We start from the raw sequence: 22,582 nt of genomic DNA on the forward strand, positions 1-22,582 counted from the left end.
TGGCTCAGTGGATAGTGTGCTGGACTTCGAATCAGGGGATAGCAAGTTCGAGCCCCACTGCAGTCAGCATGACACGTTTGCTCCTATGGGGATTGTCCACAGTACTGAATGTCTGTAAGTCGCTTTGGATAAAAGCGTCTAACAAATGACATGTACTAATGTAAACGTGAAGAGTCATTTTATAAACTTCACATAAAACAGATCCAAAATCCACCTTGCTATTAAAGTATGCACTGTAAATAATGATGTACTGTTGATTGGAAACATTGGCTTAAACATTTTACTTAATTTAATCGATTATTTATTGTAGCTTAGTTTGTAAGCCAGATGTTTTGTGCAATACCTCCAACCAGGGCCTTCCTCACTTGGATACATGTACTAGATGTTTCATTATTAATGGTGTTGTTAATATGACCGTCTGCACAGTGTGACCAATAATACACTGGTTAATATATGAATTGTGTACAATGTTTTGTTTTCTGATGAAAACTTTCAAAAGACTATTGTATTCAGAGATGTTTTAAGTTAGTTTAAACAAAATACTTAATAAAGATTGTTGGCTGAATAGGCCTAATTCCCGATTTATATTCAACAAGCAATTGATTGTATTTTAGCAGTAAATAGCAGAAAGACAGAGCTGAGTAAACTTAATAATATCGTTATCCTGTTCTACAACAACGTTATTGCATACATTCCTTTAATCATGCATATAATCTGCTGCCACCACATATTAAAACTGCCCTGCAACTTTATTCAACGTTAAAATCCGATGGTACAATCACAACTTTATTAAAACGATATAAACCTTTCACTTTCCACCATATGTGCCTGGCCAGCTCCTTGACTATTAGTGTGCAGTTCTGGGCTTCCCCTAGTTTTCCACTGGCCGCTGTAACCCAACACACACAGCTTCTCTTACCTCACCTCCGCTAACAAAAGCAGTCGACACAGAACCTCATCTCGGCTAACTGGGCTGCCTGAAATATGATAGTGTCGGACCCACAGCCCGTACACGTAGACCTCCATCTGTTGAGGACTTAGTCAGCATGAGTTATGCTGCTATTGTTCGACGCACTGAGTTACCGTTGAGGACTTTTGTTGACAGTTTCTAAATGTGCGGTGGCCTCATGTGGGGTGTTTGTGTGTGTTTAAGGGCAGAGCTGTCTAAAGCGGAGCAGTAGTCTTATGGTAGGTGTGTCAGAGCTACAGTCTGTGTGTTGTGGATTAGCATGTAGGATTGGAAGCCATCTGGCCATTTTGTCTAAGAATGGAAGGGGGGTAAGTTAGAGAGATAGATGGAGGGTGAGTGAAAGAGACAGAGGAAACACTCACACACTGACACATTGACACAGCTCCCTCGTAATCTCCCTACTTGATGTCTGTTGCTACTTAGAATAGTGTGTTAGTAGTCTGTGTGTGCCCTGGTGTGTGTGTGTGTGACCCTCGGTGGAGTTCAAAGATAGTCCTCTCGTGACTTACACTTTCCCTGACGTATCAAACTCATATGGCATCAAGAAAGTCCGAGGAATGTCTCGTGAGGATTGGAGATCCTGGAAAGGAAGGTGGCGGTGTTAAAGACTTTACAGTAAGATGATGCAATGAGTGCAGACGTTCCAGATGGAGAGAGACTTGGAGCAGAACAGTATGAAAGGTTGCAGAGGAGGAAACAGGTTGAGGAGGTTTAAGAGATTAACTAGTTTCACTGGGTCAAGAGTGTGCAGGGAGTTGCGTAGGGGTAACTGTTTGGAGATGGACCGGCTAGATAACGCAACATGTTGTGGGAAGTTTACAGAGGATTTGAGGAGATTCCTTAAACTTGGTTCAAAGGGTGGCTGTTTTCAAATTGGGACGGCGACTGATCTAAGCTCTTATTTTGGCGCTATCGTTTAAATGTCCAGCAATATGTAAATGTCTGCTGTTATTCAAACCAACGTCTGTCTTCACGGGGAGCAACTTGGTTGGTTAAAGGAAAATATTGTGATGTGCAATAACATAACTACGTGAGTGTCTTTGCCTCAGAACAAATAAATATACTCTGGTTTCACACTGATCACAAACGGCATTCCCCTGGGTGAACGTGTGTTGTTCTTGTACCCACCCAGCCACCCGACGTCCTCCTCCCTCTGACTTTCTTTATACTTCCTTGTTCACAATTAGGCAAACTTTTATTTTGTTAGACATACAAATAACAGTGCATTACTTATTGTCAGTATAAGTACAAACACTGTATGGGACCAGCCAGAGAGCTTCACACGCTCCAGCTATAATATCTAGACTTAATTCAACTGGAGTTTTATCGCAGCAAGCCTTGTTTTGGATTTAGATTTGTCAATGACCAACTGTGCTCATATTATTCTCAAAAAAATCCAAGCACAGTTTTGGTGATGCAATATGGCAACGTTGTTATCATGATGAACACGATCCAGGATGTGTAACTCTGGGAGGAAGGGAATCATAACACCTCTGAAGTGAAGAGCATCCACACAGTGCGGTCACACTGTTTCCGTGCCTCTCAATGAGGAAATACATTTCTTTCCCAGCTGCATGGAGGTGCAACTACTGTGAGTGGCAGCACAATGCCTCGGTGTATTCACTTGTCCACACAGATATGAGTCCTGTGGCAGTGTTTGTCTATGCAAAGTCATAACCTAGCTATTTGACAGGGGAGATGTTATCAAAATGAAATGCTTGTTTAGTAATGAAACAACAGCTCGTCTATATCATAGGCGTTAGATATACCGTAGAGACACATTGGAGACACTCAGAAGAACATTACACTTTATATGTCTAAACTTTAATTAATATTAACTGTCCTACACACCATACATTTGAGCAATCAGCGCTGTAGCGACAGCATGTAGATATCCACCGTTTTCTCTTCCCATGTTCCCTTACCACGGGTGCTGTGACTCAGAGCAGGTGCACCAGCTGGCCTTGCAGGAGGGCATCACTCCCATCTCTGCCTCCAGCTGGCACACCAACATGCCCACCCATGCCACACTAATGCAAAGAAAGAACACACACACACACACACACACACACACACACACACACACACACACACACACACACACACACACACACACACACACACACACACACACACACACACACACACACACACCACACACACACACACACACACACACACACACACACACACACACACACGTTGTTTCTCAAAGCGGACAATAGGAGATGTGCTAGGTGCTTCCATTGTTGTCAGTTAATGTAACTCAATCATCTATAAGGGTCAAAGGAGCCAGGGTTGTCTTGTTAAAATGGAACCAAAACCTAAATGCCTGTCTCAATTGCTGACAAGGTTTTGGGCATCTCTGTGGCTTTGTTGTTCAAGATGCATGATGTGTTACTGCAAATCTCCACAACGGCAACTTTCTAATAAAGATAAGTTGCCATTAAAAGGTATTTAAGCTGTTAAAATGGTGACATTAACCACCAGGAGCTAACAGCAGCACAATATTTTGAATACAAGGTTTAAAGTAGAATATTACTAATTAATACTTCATATTTAAAGAAGGACTCTCAAATGTGATTTAAATAAGCCATTCTGACAGACAGAATAGAAAAGCTATCATCAGGAAGTTCCTTTCAGAATAAAGTAAGAGTTCTAGAAATAGGCATTGAATTAAATAAAGCCTTTCTGTCAGGAAGGAATAATGTCTTAAAACATATAACCAGTAAGAAACATAATTTGATTGACTTTTTGAATAGCTTTTTTGTCTCCTTGACAGAATGAGTGGCCATATTCTTTAAAACATATTTACGTTACTGGTTGTCCATTTTCATAGTTTCCCATCTGACAGAATAAACGCCATCACTTTATTTGTGTATGTAGCACATCCAGAGAGCAGCTCAAACTGTCAGAGCACGATGCGCAGCAGTTTTGTCAGCTGTGACTCTTCAGCTGTTTCATGATTTAAATGTAATGTTGTTTACCCCTGCCAACATTTCAGTTAAAAAAAGAAGTGTGCAAAAAGCCAATTAAAGTACCTCAGAAAATAGCTGCAAAAACGATTATATTGAAATGTTGACACAAAGATCTATTGAAAATGTAAAAACTAGCATGACAGTGTGTGTGTGTGTGTGTGTGTGTGTGTGTGTGTGTGTGTGTGTGTGTGTGTGTGTGTGTGTGTGTGTGTGTGTGTGTGTGTGTGTGTGTGTGTGTGTGTGTGTGTGTGTGTGTGTGTGTGTGGTGTGTGTGTGTGTGTGTGTGTGTGTGTGTGTGTGTGTGTGTGTGTGTGTGTGTGTGTGTGTGTGTGTGTGTGTGTGTGTGTGTGTGTGTGTGTGTGTGTGTGTGTGTGTGTGTCAGAGAGCAGTTAAGGCAGATGTCTCGTGAAATAAGAGTCATGATGGATTGTCGGCTGTCGTGAATAATGGGTTTTGAGTGTAGACTTCCATATTTCTTTCTGCTTGGAGATGAATATATGTAATGTTTTCCCATAGCCTGTGAGCAGAAGGTTCAAAGAAAGTCAGATATGGTGTGGTAGGACCACTGAACATTGTAATATGTTTGTGTAATATATGTGAGTTATATCACCACGCTTTTACCATCTCAAATTGAAATGAATATGATATGAATGATAGTTGCTGATTGTCAACTAAGTGTTGCATTTTAGCACCCAAACACATTTGCATTGCAGTAATGTAATAATGTTTCACTTTGATTACGGGTCAAACAACATCTCAACTCAAACAACTTTTATATGTTGAGGATTTAGTACTAAAGTATAAGATTCTATTTCTGAAATTAAACTAATTAAGTTTAGTTATATCAGAGCCAGTTTCATTGCTGTTCAGTATGAGTGACATTTGCATGGAAACAGCACAGTAATGTATTATATATATATATATATATATATATATATATCGGTTGAAGCTATAATAAGACTGGATTATCTGGAGTTTATCCAGGGCTGCCCCTGGCCAACTTGTGGCCCCAAGCAATGTTATATGTTGAGGCCCGCTGTGTCGCAAGCGTTGACGGGGGGAGGGGAGTGTGCTAATGGAGCCCCGCAGCGGCGAAACTGTGCCGCACCTACACTAATTGCGCCGCATAAGCGCATAGGTGTGCCGCATTTGCGGGTCAGTTGAGGCTCCCTCCGCGAGGTGAGGCCCCCTCCGCGAGGTGAGGCCCCCTCCGCGAGGTGAGGCCCCCTCCGCGAGGTGAGGCCCCCTCTGCGAGGTGAGGCCCCACGCAGTCTGCATGATCTGCATGTAGGGAGGGGCGGCCCTGAGTTCATCATACAATCCATTCATAAACACGCCACAATGAAGTGAAACAAGAGCAGACACAGACATCTGGCTAATGGCTAATAATAGATCTCTGTTTACTGATTAGAGATGTGTATGCACTGTGCTGGGTGTCGTGTTTGTTGTCATGTTCTGTCTTCATAAAAACTGTCTTGATTCAGTAATATGTATTCAAAGTGAACTGACAGTTGTTGAGATCTCTGAGGGATGTAAAGTGGGAGGTCAGTGTGAATGGACGAAGAGGAACTATCCATTTAGGTTTGCTTTTGGTATTGTGTAATCATGCTCTCTTTAACATATTATGAACGGGTTTCAAACCAACACGATTAAAAGATGTTCATGTTCAACATTTCCATGGCTTTCCCCCAAGGGATGTGTATCAGCTAAAAATAGAACTTTGATTTTTTTTTCTTCCAGAAATAAAACACATAACTCCTCTGCTGTGATGCAATTGAGAAACATTGAACAAAGCAATTTCACACTCTGTGTAACATGACATCTCTTGACAAGTGGATCAGTATTAATGAATATGTAATGACGCTTTCGTCAAGCTCTTGCTCAAACATCATTAATATGTTATTGAGTTTTTATTTCTTCTTGAAAGATATGCTGCTGCTCAGGATTGTTGCAGATCTATCCACAATCAACCGCCCCCCCATGAAATATGAGAAAGGAACTTCTCCACTTAAAGTGAACAATACAAGATTGACGCTGACTTGAGCATTAACGGTCTGTGTCTCACCTGCCACTTGTTGAAGCAAATTGATGCGATTGCTGTGACGTTCCCTTTCATGAGCTGTCGGCAGCTGTATGCAAAGTTTCAGAGGAGGACCAGGGGAGGTGGAGCCTCAGACAAAAGCTGATGTGTCAAACATTTGTATTTCACAGTAACCAAGTCACAATGTTCATCAGATGTTTTGATAATTTACTCATTCTAGAAGTCGACTAGACATATTGGGAATCAAACATACAATATATAACTTGTTTATTGGATTCAACTTGCCCGATAAATACATCTCAAAGATATTTACATTGTGCTTTGAATATAGTAACCGATTATTGACATTCTGTCTGTACAGCATGTTGTATGATTTGCTAACCCTAACCCTATCTCTGGCCAATCAAATGGGCCTTGTCTGATTGGTCAGAATCTGCATGTCACTGAGTCTTATTGCCTCAGTTCTACCGTACTACTCTGCGTGGTAGATGCAGGAAAGTGTAACAAGATAAGAGCGAACTAAAGTGTGACTAAAAGAGCAAGTCAGCCATCTGACTATAGTTTGGATGCAGGAAAGACGATGTAGCACAAATACTTTGCAAGTCTGATACAAGAACTGACTACACTTTGAAATCTGTTTATTTATCAGTGCCCTAACAACGTCATTAAATAATACAGTTTTTCTTGCACTTGTATTGACCTAGCCCAAATGTGTGACTCTGTAAACATTGAAAACTTGAGTTTATGGTCTCAATCACTATTTTCAAGTCTTCTTCAATACAACATTATATTATTTTGTACACAATGATCCGGTTTAGAGTCAAATACACAGTAAAGCAGGGTATGCTTTGTTGTTTTCAGTTCATTAAAGTAATTGTACTGTTGTAGTTGTCTTGTTCAGCGTTCGGTTGCACTTACTTCCACACTCTGTCATTGCTGGTTCGACAGTAGTTCATAAACCAACAGGTCAAAGTGTCTACCTCCACTTTTTATATAAAGTTTGCGATATTAACCATCACTCTGCAAGACAGCGAATTCCCCAAAATGTCAGACTTCTCCTTTTAGACTTAAAGTCCCCAGACAACAACTTTAATATTGGGCAATTCTGCAAAAGCCTGGATTACATCTATTCCAGGTCATCTATTCTGACTTCCTGGACAAAACCTCTGATTCACATCCAATATAACGAAAGCCCCAGAGAGACTGGAGTCAAACCCCTGAAGAAGTGATGAACCCTCATGAAAATATCAATCCAACAACATCAAAAACACGAGGTGTCACATACAATGGTGTTCCTCAGGACAATGCTGCCTTATGTTGAGCTTTAAACTAAAAATGAATACATGAAACTAGGATTAGATCATCTGCTTTCCTTGCCGATGCTGGGGCATGTTCGACCTCATGAGGTTTTAATCTTGTGACCATACATTCTGACCCCTTTGAAATGGCGTGCTTTTAAACAGAATTGACACCAGTCCTCCTCCCCCAACCTTCATTTAAAATTGAAGGGGCGGGATGTCATCTGCACCGTTTGTGTTTTGTTCTGACCTTGAGAGGCCAACCATGTGAGGGAGGAGTGATTGCGCAGTAAAATGTTGACATCTGTTTCCAGTGCTATAATGTCTGGTTGAAGTGTCTGTTATATGACGGGTGTCAGGTTTCTCCCGTTAACAGCGAACTCTCTGACCAATGTGTGTGGACAGCACCAAAAATAAAGGAAGTAATAACGCCTACTGCAGCTCTGGAGCACCCCTCCTTCCTCCTTATCCTTTTGAACGTCCTCTAGCTGTCCATCCCATCCAAGTAATCAGCATCCTTCAAAGGAGCACAGCCAAAGCTAAAGCCAACTCAAACAGAGAGTGTGTCGTAATCAGGGCCATGAAGAGCCGGGCTTACGGAGCCCCCCCCCCCCATTACTAGGCAGCCATGGGCTCAAGATTAGAGCCTCTTCCTGCATTCATGTTTGAAAGAGAAAAGGAAAATGCCTGCTCTTCATGGATAGATTAATATTTGATGGCACAGAAATGTGAAAACATGGGCAGTAATACGTGAGTGAGCCGGTGTGTCTGTGGTGGCTGTGTGTGTGTTGTTTCAGAAGCTTGTACATGTATCTCTGTCAAAACTCAAGTGAAGCAGAATGAGGTTTGGGTTATCATTCGTGACCACTTCTCATGTTGTGATTCGGTGCCGAAGCGTATTTTTTACCCAACTAGGTCTCTTAGTGATTCCTCGCTTCTGAAATACTCCGGCTTGCTTTAGAGTTGATTTATGATGTTTCGGGACTAGCCTACTGTGTGCTTCAGAAATGGGAGCGTCTTGTTTCAGGGGCACTCACTGAATGCTTGTCTGTCTGTCAGTAAGTCTGCACAGTACATAGGTCAGTGTTTTATGTGAGTGAAGAAGTATGGGCCTCCATGAAGCTGCCACCTCGAACTGCCTGCTGCTCTGCAGAGCTGCTGCAGGTGATCCAGCCTGATTCAGCAGTGACGACCACAGCTTGTGACATATTCAAATAGTTCCATAATGTCTTCAACTGGCACAAATTCTCGCCACTTCCTGATATAGAAATGACCACTCAGAAACTGAATATTTAGTTTTTCAGCTACATAATTCATCCACACTGCTCTCCAAAGGCAGACTGGAATCATTATATTTATGAGCTTTACCTTTACTGTTTTAGGTAAGTCTATACTTGCAAGGAGAACATATTATTCACCCTAGAAAATAACATTATATTTTGAAACACTTCACAACGTCCTGTTTCCTCGTCATCATCTGGTGCCGCAGCAGCCATTGATTTTCCTCCTCTGTGTTTGCTGACCTGATTGATTAGATCCCAGTTTCTGTTGTCAGGTCTTTGCCACGTGCATATGCTAGTGGGTTCACTTCTGTACGTGACTCTATGAAAGTGTACATGTGTTAAAAGATTATTTATAGGCTCAGACATGATTCACAGCTGTATTAGTCTGGACAGGGCTGTGTGTGTGTGTGTGTGTGTGTGTGTGTGTGTGTGTGTGTGTGTGTGTGTGTGTGTGTGTGTGTGTGTGTGTGTGTGTGTGTGTGTGTGTGTGTGTGTGTGTGTGTGTGTGTGTGTGTGTGTGTGTGTGTGTGTGGTGTGTGTGTGTGTGTGTGTGTGTGTGTGTGTGTGTGTGTGTGTGTGTGTGTGTGTGTGTGTGTGTGTGTGTGTGTGTGTGTGTGTGTGTGTGTGTGTCGTGCTGGTGTTCCGTATGTGATCATTGTATTCAGTATATCCTCACAAAACGTTTTATTTTATGATCATCTTTTTTTATTTAATTGAACTTTTAATGCAAAATGGTACAAAATGTACTGTTTAAATAACGTTTATTATATTATTATATTAATAAAGTATACTGACATTTGACTCCATGTTTAAATGTGGCACATACTGCACTGTGTCTTCTTCACTGTCTTTACTTCCTGCAGCTCAGTTCTTATGACAGCCATGATGTCGCCAAGTCCCTGCAATCATAGTGACAGTGCTTTGTAAACAGCTGTTTCACAGGGCTTTGTTGTTAGTGACACGCCTAACCTCCAGTCTAAGAAACCTGTTTGCTGCTGTTGTCTGGACTCTCACCTGGAACAGGTCCAACACGGTAGAAACTGCCAGTAGGCACCCCCACCCACCACCAGTGTAAATACAGGATAATAATCAGATCTCCTACATTCAGAACATAACATGTGTCTATGTGTAGCTGTTTTGTTATTTCAAATTAGTGTGTGCCCTCCAGCTAAGATGAATCAACGTGCAACTTTTAATAGTCCTCCAGTATGTCACCTTGTCATTAATCTGTTTTGAAAAGTTCACACTTGATGCCGCCCTCTCTCTTTTTCAGTCTGTTTTCTGTCCACCATTTGTTGAATTGAAAATGTAAATACTATCCCCAGCGAGCTCTGATATTAAAAGTCTTGCAAAGTACTGGCTGCTATCTATCAAATTATTTCCTGCACTGATCATAAACTTTTTTCCAATTTCAAATAATTACAATGCAGTTTCTGCAACACACTTGCCCAGTGAGGCAACATTATTATTCCTCAAACAGTCAGGGGAACAGGACACAGTGTCCAGTTCATTATGAAACATCAAGATGGTGTTAACTTGTATGTCTTTTATCTCAGACCAATGTCAGATGTTGTTCACATAATAAGTATTGGCAGCTATTTGTAGTGTTGTTGAATGAAAAGAACATTAGCATAATTACACAATAACACATTAATAGTTAATGCCATCCAGGGGAATAATAACTGTTGGATGAGATGAGAAACTGATACGCCCTTATTTTGAAGTTCCCGACTCACAGAAATCACAAGGGTTATTTTTTTTAAATGTTTTAGCGTGTCTGTACGTTAATTGGGTGAATGACTTCTAAATCAAACACTGGTCTTTGTATTTAATGATTTAGATATCGTATCGTGGTGTCTTTGTCAAAAGATCACGGTACGCTGTATGCAAGGGCTGGTTTGCTTTCACTAACTGTACGGAGGCTCAGTCACTGGTACATTTGTATATACAAAGCCATGTTAGGGAAACTTCCATCTTATATCTGCTCCCTGATCTCACGGAAAATTGTAAGTGGCTACTGCCTGAGATCGAATGCTGTGGTTTTATTAAATGTGCCAACTGCTAGGACTGTCTTAGGGAAGACAGCTTTTAGATGCGCAGCTCCTCTGTCTTGGAATAGTCTGCAAATTAAATGGAAACTGAACAATCTGGTGCCACTAAATGTTTTTAAAGCTCGGTTGGATGCTAGTCAATCGGAAGCTATTGGTACCTGCTTATGTGGATAATTATGTAAATGATGCTGTATGATGTCCTTTTGTTGTTCTATTTATGTTTTTATGTTTCATGTGGAACTACTTGAGCAGGTCTCCCTTGAAAAAGAGATCAATGATCTCAATGGGATTTATATGTATAAATAAAGGTTTGAAATGAAATGAAAACAGTAAAACATTGTATTGTTGTCCAAAGATTTTATTAAATATAATTGTTGACATATTGAAATATGCTGATTAGATCAAGTTCTTCAAACATAACCCTGGCTTTATCTAGAAGCAATTAAGGACATATTGTGACATGTTATTGGTTTATAAACTTGTATCAAGTCAGAGGTCTCAAATTAGATAGCGATTAAGGTAATAATAAGTCATACATTTCTGTTTGTCCTATCAAAGCTAGAAAGATCACATTGCTGACAAATAAGTTTCAAAGGAAGACATCATCTCACTTGATAATACTATTACTGGAGGCTGATTTAATCACAGTTCTTATAATCAATAAACCATTATTTTTGCTCATCTATTACCGTCATTCAGAAACAGATATGTTGTGAAGTTAACAAGCAGACAACCCAGATTTTGTCTCTCGCAGGAAGATAGTTATATAAAACTGTAAAAGCCACGGTTGCAGATACACATGTGTAATTTGTCGGAGGCAGTGAGTGCCGTGTAAGAGCCGAGGAGCGTCTTTGTTTGCGAATGTAGGTCTCCACTGAGGGGGCGGCTGCATGGCCCGCTTTCTGGGACAGTTGTGCTGCGCATCACATGATGGGTCTGGCCTCGGGGCGAGTCAGTGAAGGAGTTTAAGATGGATGGATGGAAGAAGAGAGGATGAGTGATGGGGACGTTTACTCTTGCCAGTTGCTCTTAGAATCAACTCCTGGTTATTGTGTTCACATCTGAACAGACCTACTGGACTTCAGACTCCAGAGTTTGGTCTTTTACTAAATCTAAATGTGTTCAAAGTACAAAACATATTAGCCAGGGTCACTCATAAAGGATTCCTCATTGTAAAATGCAGAAAAATATACATATATTCAGTCTTTGTACAGCACCAGCCAAAGTGTTGCTTACAAACTGGTTTAAAGCTGAAAAAGAATCATTGATCAGAAAACAAAAACTACATTTAAAAAAAGGGAAATGAATGCTGCATTGAAAATTTAATATCTCCAGGTTTTGGACAAGGTCAAGGCTTTTCTGCCACTTTTTATAGAATATAATTTCACCAGAGAAAAACAACTTTATAATGTGTGCCCCCCCCCACTGCTTAACATCACCCAATATGCCCCGGTTGCTTCAGTCAACCTTGGTGTTTACAAAATCGGTTAGTCCCTTGATATGTTTTTTACACTGGGTAAGTTTTAGTCAAAATTCGAGGTTATGTTTGTGCATCGATCAGATGCTGTTGGTACCTGTACATGTGGATAGATATGTAAATTGTAATCCCTGTACATGTTGCTGTATGATGTCCTTTTGTTGTTCTGTTGTTTATGTTGTTATGTCTTCATGTGGAACCTACTGCTGCAGGTCTCCCTTGAAAAAGAGATCCATGATCTCAATGGGATTTCACCTGGATAAATAAAGGTTTTGAATTTGAATCAAGAGAGATGTTGTAACCTTCCCATTCGTCAAATTTGTATTTTTAACACTGAACCTCCATCTTTTGTTGTCTTTGACAGGACATTGTGAGTGCTTCTAAAGATGTCTGATAGTGTTGATATTGAAGAGAAACCACCAGCCCCCCCCTTGAGAATGAACAGTAGTTCCCGAGACTCTTCACTGAATCACGCCACTAAACCGCTTCCAATGGCTCCTGAAGAGAAAAACAAGAAAGTCCGCCTGCGCTCCATCTTCCCCGGGGGAGACAAGAGTGAGTATCCTCCCCCGCACATCGCCCTCACCCCTGCCTCGCAGTGATACACAAAATGTACATGAACTCACTAGAAATCAGCCTGTAATCAATCTTTGCTTACTTCCTGTAGCAAACAAGAAGAAGGAGAAGGAGCGTCCTGAGATATCCCTCCCCTCAGACTTTGAACACACCATTCATGTTGGCTTTGATGCTATAACGGGAGAGTTCACAGTGAGTGTCTCTTTCTCCTGACATAAGACGTGCTTCTAAAATCTTCCTGTCTGAGAGCCGCAGGCAAGCATTTCTAAAATCACAATTCCCTAAAGGGATAAAGTCAGATAATGATTTTATTTCCTCCACATAAAGTTGGTAAGACTAGTGACTTGAATAACAATTGCTCCATCTCCCCCATCAGGTGAAACCTGTGCTGAAATAATTTAGATTTTATTGGTAAATTACATTTAGCTGCAGTTTCTGTAAAGCCCCTGTCACACTGTCCCGAAGTTGACACCCGATGGACACACGAATATGGAATTGTGAATTTCGCACGAAGATGGCCCCGAACCACACACGAAGGCAACATTTACATTACATTTAAGACATACAACTGCAATGAAAGTACCAAAAACAATTATATTACAGTACTATGATACTGTACTGATATTTTCAGACTTTGTTCTTTACTTTCTCCGTCTTTATATGTAGAAAATATTACGTTTTCTCCGTAATGCTGTTTCCATAGCAACAACAACTTCCTGTCAACTCTCCTTCAAAATAATATATTATATCCTTTTTAATTTCACAGTAACACAAATTGGGTTATTTACATAATATGTTTACATGATTTTGTTGTGCAATAAAACAACCCGATGGACACACGATAAAGGAAATGTTCAAATTCGGCTGTGATCGTAGCAACATCGGGCCGTTCGTGAGGGCATCTTAAGCCTTCGTATGACCGCCGGTGGAGTTTCTCAGGCTCCGGCAGCAACTTCGTGAGCGGTGGCAAAATCTTTGGCATGCCAGAAAATTGCCGAAGGACCTTGCGAAGGTTCATTTTCGTGTTGAATTCGTGTGTCAATGTTGCCCTTCGTAAGGCTATCGTGAGGGCATCTTGTTATCATCGGTGCCATCGGGCATTCGCCCCGATCAGAGTGAGGGCGAATGCACCGATGATAACACGAAGATGACACGATTTGACAAGATGCCCTCACGAGTGCCTTACGAAGTTACCGCTCATGAAGTTGCTGCCGGAGCCTGAGAAACTCCACCGGCGGTCATACGATGGCTTAGATGCCCTCACGAATGGCCCGATGTTGCTACGATCACAGCCGAATTTGAACATTTCCTTTATCGTGTGTCCATCGGGTGTCAATTTCGGGACAGTGTGACAGGGCCTTTAGCAGTAGATGTGTTATTATCATAAAGCCCTGGATATGCAATGACACAGTGTTACCTTCTTCTTTTATTGCCAGTTTAATATTCTTTACACTTCATTAGTTAATGTGTTTTCCCTTTTATTTAGAGAAAGTATCTTTATAATAAACACCAACAATTAAGCACTCAAAGTTATATATAAGGACTATTGCACTCACAGTCATCTCTTTAAAAAAACAAAAAAACATTGCAACAGCGCTAAAACAAATCTCATAAAGCTTTTAATGTTTACTTTTTGATTCCAAATAGATGTGTATTGTAGCTTTCATTGAATCGTTTTCTTCTAATAAATGTGTTGCATTAATTTTAATGTATAATTGTTAATGATACATTTTTGCAAACTTATAAATGTAAATGATAACTATGTTTATTTATTTACTGTTAAGTAACATATTTTGGTTATGGAAATATGCTTTATAGCTAAATAAAGGAACCGTAATACAACACCAGGACTATTCTAAAACTCTAAAGTTGTGTTTGTTATAGCATAATTATTTTAATAGAAGAACTGAAGAAAATTACAAGACTTAAAACCACTTTTACACTCAAGAGCAGCGTACTGTGTTCTGCCCTATTTGACTTGTCCATGACATCAGTTACAAAAAGTTCCTTGTTCATTTGATATGCTATTTGCTTATGACGCACAGCACCCTTTAAGACAGTTCAAACCACAACACTTTGATTCCCTTTGTCATGGTTTTCTGGGAGGATACACTATATTATTGGTGATAAGCTGCTGATAAGATGTGTGTAAAAATATCCACGTTTACAAAGCTATCATGAATGAAACCCATCGTTCAGCTACATTCCGCCAGTGGGCATTAAAACAGGCAGGCCATAAAAAGAGAGTGGAAAAGCCTTCAAAGATAATTGCGACATTATGGGGAATACACTTTTGTATTGAGAGGTAAATGAAAAGCTAGACACTACATTTTAATTATATATGAAGCTATAGCCTATTAGCTTAGCTTAGCATTCAAAAGCACAGTAAAACCTCTATACAAACAACATCTGCCTACGATAAGTTATGGTTTATCACTGCTTCAAGTCTTTTGCTAAACTAAAAGAGCTTAAGAATATGCTTATTTTCCCTAAATGTCATATCATTCCTTTAATTGGTTGTTCCTCAGATAGTAACTTCAAGAAAACTCGAAAAATGTATATCTTTGGATCCTATAAAAGAAGGCCTTTTAACATCCTACAGCTTTTCCTCAAGAAGAAATGTACATATTGTTGTTAAGATAATATAACTTTTAACATTTGACCTCTAATGGTACAGGGTATCCCGGAGCAATGGGCCCGGCTCCTGCAGACCTCGAACATCACCAAACTGGAGCAGAAGAAGAACCCGCAGGCCGTGCTGGACGTCCTGAAGTTCTACGACTCCAAAGAGACCGTCAACAACCAGAAGTACATGAGCTTCACATCGGGAGGTAAGCAGCTTAAAAAAACTGATACATGTAAAACAAAATAACAATCACCAGTTTAAATTCTAAATGTATTTGATGTCTAATACAAAAGATTAAAATAATTTCTCTTTTTTCAGACAAGTCGGCACAAGGGTACATTGCAGCAAACACTCTGGTGAGTTATTTCATATCCAAGCTTGTTTGGTTAGTGTTGGCTATAATCCCAAATAATGCATTTGATTCCTGTCAAGAAGCTGGAAAATAGCTTTAATTGAGTATCTGACCCTTTATTTGTCAGTAAATAAGAATCAAACCACTATTTAACGCTCAGTTTTAAAGGAATCTAAATGTTGTTTATTGAAGATTTCCCTTTTTGTGGGTGGTTACTTTGTACGTCTGTTTTATTAGGAGTTGTATTGCTGCGCTGCATATCTCTCCCTCCCACTGTCTGGTTTTTATAGTAAAACATTTAGAGTACAAATCATCCCAATCGGTGCACAAATCCCTGCCACATTTTATTGGAGAATCTCTCAACTCAAAGATATACTTCTTTATGATTCTCATACATCTAACATCGTGATAATTTAACAGGTGAGTTGCAATATAATGTGGCTTTAATTCAGCGCCTTGAACCTCACAGCCTCTCTCAAAATATACTACAGTAAACCTTTCTTTACTTTGCTCTGGGATATTCCGTGTTACTCTCCAGAACGCTTATTGCTGCCTCTAATGGGCAAAATGTGTGCGCTCCTCTCTAGAGGCTTACGGCCCTCACTATGCGGCATAATTCCCTCCATTTTTTTCGTGCCAGCCTCTGATTCTGCAGAAAACAGTGACTGCTGCGACAGCCACGGCTATCCATTGTTGATGTTTCCAATCTACTCAACCAGACTTTGAACTACCCATAGACAAGCTCCAGTGGATGCTCAGCTGCATCGAGAAGGCCCCCCTGCAGTGCTGACCTCATTCCTGGCTCTGACCAGAGTAATCTATGCTTTGAATGCCTCGGCCTGTGCACGCTCAGCCGGGTGAAGACTTGGATCCAAGTCTGTTCAGTGGGACTCGCTGCCCCAGGCAAACGGCAATGGGATCACTTAATGCAGGCCCATTGCTGGAAAGAGTTGGACAGTGAAGGCCGAGCGGGTGTGGCAGTGATACGGAAGGGTTGTGTGAGCCCACTGAGGGCATTTGAGAGCATCTCAGCCTCAGACTGTCACTGCGCTCCTCAGCCTGCAGAGGTGACTCAGCTCTTGGCTTCAGTGCCACACATTTCATCCTCACTTTGTTCCGCACTGTCTCAGGCAAGCAGAAAAAACAGGAGAGGTGCCAATATGTGTTCAAGAAAACTCAGAGAGAAACAATAACCCAGCAGGAGCTACCTGATGCTCTCTGTCAGATTTAAGCTCCAACATCTGCCAACCTGCAATGAGAGCTAATGTGTGTCTTCTGATCCTCTGCTACAATCCACCCTGCAGTTTTCCCCATCTTGTTATTAAGTATTATACAAGACATTTAGAAAAGAGAGTACTATCCACTATATTAAGATCTCTTTTTTAACTTATTTGAACATCATTTTAAGCCAGTCGTTCATTTGTAGGCCGATCAGAAACCTCACCTTGACCTTAGCTCAACCTAACATCTTTAATTGTGCATAATGGCGCTGGGAACGCTGAGCTGCATCCTAATACAAGCGCTCGGTCAGGTTGTAATTACATTTGAGATTCCAGGATCTCATTATGACTCTACATCCTGAGCCTCGTTTCCATTCTAACATGCTAAATATTGTCCTCAGTGTCCACCTCTAGCAATAATGAATTAGACGTTTAGCTGGACACAAAAACATTTCTTTGATTATACAAAGAAATGAAGAAGAAATTGGTTTTTCGTCTTGGTGTTTGTGCCCTGGTCTAACATGTGAGGAGTGTCGTCCGTTTGGCCATCAGTTAAGACATATCTCTCATTTCATACGAGTCCCCTAACAACCAGGAAGCCCTGAGAGCCACACCACAGCACTTATCTGTCAGCAACACACAGACAGCCTGACCACTGATCACATAGCAGTGACAGTTTGATTATCAGAGAGACCTTTAAATCCAGCATGGTTGCTCTTTCAAGATTATACATTTTTGTGATGGATCTTAATAGAAACACTTAATTCAGTCTGTGTGCCAATCCTGCCTGTTATGACCCTGGAGCGGTTGGAGAATAATTGGTGTTGATTACTTAATTATGTTGGAATTATCAAGTCACTATTGATGTTTGCCATTTGTCAGATCAAGTTCAGTCAGGTCTAAGCTCTGTCATCATTGGCCCTAAAAAGTTAAATAGATAAATGACATGTTATCCAAATAAATACCACAACATTGTGTTCAATAACAAAGCATCCCAGCTGGCAGTTAACTGAGAGTTGTTCAAGTCAAACTAAGTGATGGGTTTCCAACGAAGCAAATGGACAAAGTTGAAACAAGAGCCGTTCCTTAATTAGTTGTATATGCCGGGATAATGTGTATAATGTGTACCAGACTATAATTGTGGTTTGTTAATCCATTTCCTCTTTAACATGTCAACAAGAACTTTTAATTCAGGTAACAGAGCAAGACAGGTGCATGAACAGAAATGGAAACTATATCATTCAATAAAAAACATCGCCAAAGATATGTTGGGCAAAGATAGTCCTCAGGCGGCACATTGTGTCTCCATCATGTCTCCATCATGTCCTCTTGTCCTGCTGGGTTTCAGGAGGAACATTTAGATGTTTAGTCCACCCCTCAGTAGCGAGACCCCTGCCCTCCCCCACCCTCCCCTGAAGTCCCCTTACTCTCAAACAGTGTGTGGGTTTGTTTTGAGTAAATCCTCCCATTTTCAACCCTCACATTCAGAACCGGCTGCTGTCATCCGGGCCTCCTGTCAGCCTTAGAACCTGCAGCGCATTATTTGACAAGGTAACTCCTCCATATTACTTTCCACATAATGTATCTCTGCATTGGCCTCGAAGCTACATTTGATCTCCTAATTCTGAATATTCCAACTGAAAAAACACATATAAATATCTGATGTATTGAAATTCTATGGGGGATGTATTTGGATCTATTAGTTTTCGATGTTACTGATGTATTCACTATCTTCCACAAGAGCACCTCTTATCCTTTTCTTTTCTAACGGACCATCTCTGAAGTGGCAGGGCAGGGGCGCAGAGGGTTGTGATGACTTTCAAACTGCATGTATCAGCTCATATTCTTTACAGTTTCCAATAATGTAACGTTATAAACATTACCGCATGACTCTGCAAAAAAAAAAAAGGCTCTGCTTACATTTAGAAAGACACTCTTTCCTGCACTGCAGTCTTGGCCTTCCTTGGAGCGCTTCAGAGTGTCTGAATGGAGGACTGAGACTTTCCTTCAGACAGACCCTTTCCCTTTAATCACCAGAACTAAGCTGCACTGCTTCATTTATGCTTGACAAGGCTGGAAATGGATGAAATGTTTCCACTCCATAAGAGGATGATGATCCAGGGCTCGCAGGGTTTGGATGGGGGGGGAATAAAAGCTGAGCATTAGGCATAATAAATATGCCTGAAGCTTTTTAATTTGTTCAAAGGTATCTACCATATGAAGAGGACGTCCACAGCTCATCACCATATTGCACCAGTACTGCAATATGGTGGCATATTTCTCCTGTGCTTCTTTCAAATGCATTCTCATTGTTGGTGGCACACCTGACTTAATGTAAAAAACGCACTGAATGGCACCTCACACTTTAAATGCTAACCCCTTTAGCTCTCAGCTTAATCCTACCTTTATTATTAACCCAACTAATCCTGACTATTTTGCCCCATTCGTTTTCTTCCCTCCACAACATCAAAACAGATTAATTGTGTTTTGTTTATGTCGTTCCCATGTGCTAATTAACATCCTCACCTTTGATTTACTGTTATATAGTGTAGTCACCTTCACTACAGCTTGTGTGTGAGACAAAGTTTATATTGAAACTCACATGGCCGGGAACTTTGTTTACTGCTGGTGTGGAGTTTGCTGACTCTTACTTACATCTCTACCCTCCAGGGTGCCAAAACATCATCGTCAGAGCCTCCAATCGCTCCACCTGTGTCAGAAGAAGAGGATGAGGAAGAAGAGGAAGAGGAGGAAGAAGAGGAAGAAGAGGAAGATGACGACGAACTGCCCCCGGTCGTCGCACCTCGGCCCGAACACACCAAATCTGTGAGTTTGTACGGCGTGCTGAGTTGAAATCACTCTGCTGCAAATCCAAAAAACCCCCCTCTTAATTTCTTTGACTCTCCTCTCCTCGCAGATCTACACGCGCTCCGTCTTGGAGCCCAAGCCCCCGACCCCCGTGAAGGAAGTGGTGACTCCCCCAGAGTCGCTGGTCCAGCCCGACAACATGTCCAACACGATGTACCGCCACACTGACCGCCAGAGGAAGAAGTCCAAAATGACAGATGAGGAGATTCTGGAGAGACTCAGTACGTGTTTTTTTATGTTGACTTCTCCTAGTTTTAAAGGCTGCATTACAGTAGTGTCACTTTTTTATTTTCCTTTCCTACTAAGTCATTATACCCTCTCCACTGATGGTTACACGGAAATGTCATTGTGTATATATTTGTATAAGCACAAATAGTCAACCGTACCATATTTGGGGTATTCGGTACGAAACTGCAGCATTTGATAAAAAACTACAAATGATATTACATGTTTTCCTTGTCAAACAGCCCCAGAAGTCCTTAACTCTCTGATTATTTCACCTTTATTTTGTAAAAAACACTTAAAGATATCATGGAGTCTTAAAAATATAGTTATCTTCCATAATTGAAGAATGTGATGTTCTTTGAATCTCAGTAACTGTTTTCAACGCATTATTTTGTGCATTCATATTTTGTATTTAGAAAAATCGTTGCCAGAGAACTGTCAACACCCCATTTGACAACAAAATCTGTCACTAACTCTGCTTCTGTGAACACTACAGTATGTGACTCTGAAAAACGTGTGTTGGAAAACCCTTTTAGTTTTTCCCCTTTTACTGTTGATGTTGTTCGTGAAGCTTTAACCAAGTTAGATCCTAAGAAACCAGCTGGCCCGGACAACGTAGAACCTTTCTTTTTAAAGATAGCTGCAGATTTTATTGCTCCACCTCTCACTACTCTTTTTAACCTCTCCCTCAGCACTAACACAATTCCAAAATTGTGGAAGTCAGCGTATGTCCTGCCTTTGCTAAAAGGAGGGGAGGCCACCTTATTAAATTACTATAGGCCAATCTCTAAGTTGTCAGTTCTGGCTAAGGTTCTTGAACGCCTAGTGAGTGAACAGGTAAAGGTGTTTTTATGTACAAATGACATCCTGTCTAAACACCAGTCAGGCTTCCTTCAGAAAGCAACACAGCACCATCACTGCCACAATGAAAGTGGTGAATGATGTGGCGAGTATTTTAGATAATAAGCAGAGTTGTGCAGCTCTATTTATTGACCTTTCAAAAGCGTTTGACACCGTCGATCATCACATTTTAAAGCAGAGGCTAGCCAGTATAGGCAGTGGGGTGGTTTGTAAACTACCTCTCTGAAAGGTCCCAATGTGTTCATTTTGATGGGCTGTCTTCTGAGTAGTTGAACATTGCAAATGGTGTACCACAAGGTTCTGTTTTAGGACCACTTTTATTCTCCATCTACATCAATAGTTTAGGTGAAAATGTGGATGAAGCTACTTTACATTTTTATGCGGATGATACCGTTATGTACTGTGTCCCTCCATTAAGGAGGCTGGTGTTAAATTACAGGCTGTTTTTAACACTATTCAGACTCAGCTCTCTGAACTAAAGCTTCTTTTAAATGTTGAGAAAACCAAGGTAATGCTCTTTTCTAAAGCTAAAAAGACACCAGAGCCTGTTTTAGATATTGTAACTACGCAAGGAATAAAACTTGAAGTGGTAACCTGTTAAAAATACCTTGGTATCTGGCTTGATGATTGTCTCACTTTTAAACTTCATGTCAATAACCTGCTTAAAAAGCTGAGGGTTAGGCTAGGGTTCTTCTACAGAAACAAGTCCTGTTTCTCGCTTGAGGCCAGGAAAAGGCTAGTCACTGTGACCTTTTTACCTGTGCTGGACTATGGGTATCTGATGTATATGAATGCCCCTGCCAATTACCTGGTCAAGTTAGATGCTGCGTATCACAGTGCACTAAGATTTGTGACAAACTGTAAAGCATTAACCCATCACTGTACCCTGTATGCAAGGGCTGGTTTGCCTTCACTAACTGTACGGAGGCTCAGTCACTGGTACATTTTTATATACAAAGCCATGTTAGGGAAACTTCCATCTTATATCTGCTCCCTGATCTCACGGAAAATTGTAAGTGGCTACTGCCTGAGATCGAATGCTGTGGTTTTATTAAATGTGCCAACTGCTAGGACTGTCTTAGGGAAGACAGCTTTTAGATGCGCAGCTCCTCTGTCTTGGAATAGTCTGCAAATTAAATGGAAACTGAACAATCTGGTGCCACTAAATGTTTTTAAAGCTCGGTTGGATGCTAGTCAATCGGAAGCTATTGGTACCTGTTTATGTGGATAATTATGTAAATGATGCTGTATGATGTCCTTTTGTTGTTCTATTTATGTTTTTATGTTTCATGTGGAACTACTTGAGCAAGAAAAAGAGATCAATGATCTCAATGCGATTTATCTGTATAAATAAAGGTTTGAAATGAAATGAAATGGCCTTCCCTTAAGGCTGGCGTCACACCCGATAGACACACGAATATGGATTTGTGAATTTCGCACGAAGATGGCCCCGAACCACACAGGAAGGCAACATTTACATTACATTTAAGACATACAACTGCAACGAAAGTAACAAAAACAATTATTTTAAAGTACTATGATATACTGTACTGATATCTTCAGACTTTGTTCTTTACTTTATGCGTCTTTATATGTAGAAGATATTAAGTTTCTCTGTAATGTTGTTTCCATAGCAACAACAACTTCCTGTCAACTCGCCTTCAAAATAATATATTATATCCTTTTCAGTTTCACAGAACACAAATTGGGTTATTTACATAATATGTTTACATGATTTTGAAAACAACCCGATGGA

General features: G+C 40.6%; 1 protein-coding gene across 2 annotated transcripts in view; it reads left to right on the plus strand.

The window, feature by feature from the left end:
* LOC117458208 (serine/threonine-protein kinase PAK 3) overlaps positions 1–22,582 on the plus strand; it is a 46,962-nt gene that overhangs the window by 18,380 nt on the left and 6,000 nt on the right. For both annotated transcript variants that reach the window (XM_034098527.2, XM_034098526.2), the window contains 7 exons: positions 12,463–12,653; positions 12,766–12,866; positions 15,352–15,505; positions 15,619–15,656; positions 18,361–18,423; positions 19,543–19,698; positions 19,790–19,961. In XM_034098527.2, the coding sequence (XP_033954418.1) occupies positions 12,485–12,653; positions 12,766–12,866; positions 15,352–15,505; positions 15,619–15,656; positions 18,361–18,423; positions 19,543–19,698; positions 19,790–19,961 (853 nt within the window). In that variant the 5' untranslated portion in view covers positions 12,463–12,484. The remainder of the gene's footprint in view (positions 1–12,462; positions 12,654–12,765; positions 12,867–15,351; positions 15,506–15,618; positions 15,657–18,360; positions 18,424–19,542; positions 19,699–19,789; positions 19,962–22,582) is intronic.

The sequence above is a fragment of the Pseudochaenichthys georgianus genome, chromosome 14, assembly GCF_902827115.2.
Source record: "Pseudochaenichthys georgianus chromosome 14, fPseGeo1.2, whole genome shotgun sequence".
Classification (NCBI taxonomy): domain Eukaryota; kingdom Metazoa; phylum Chordata; class Actinopteri; order Perciformes; family Channichthyidae; genus Pseudochaenichthys; species Pseudochaenichthys georgianus.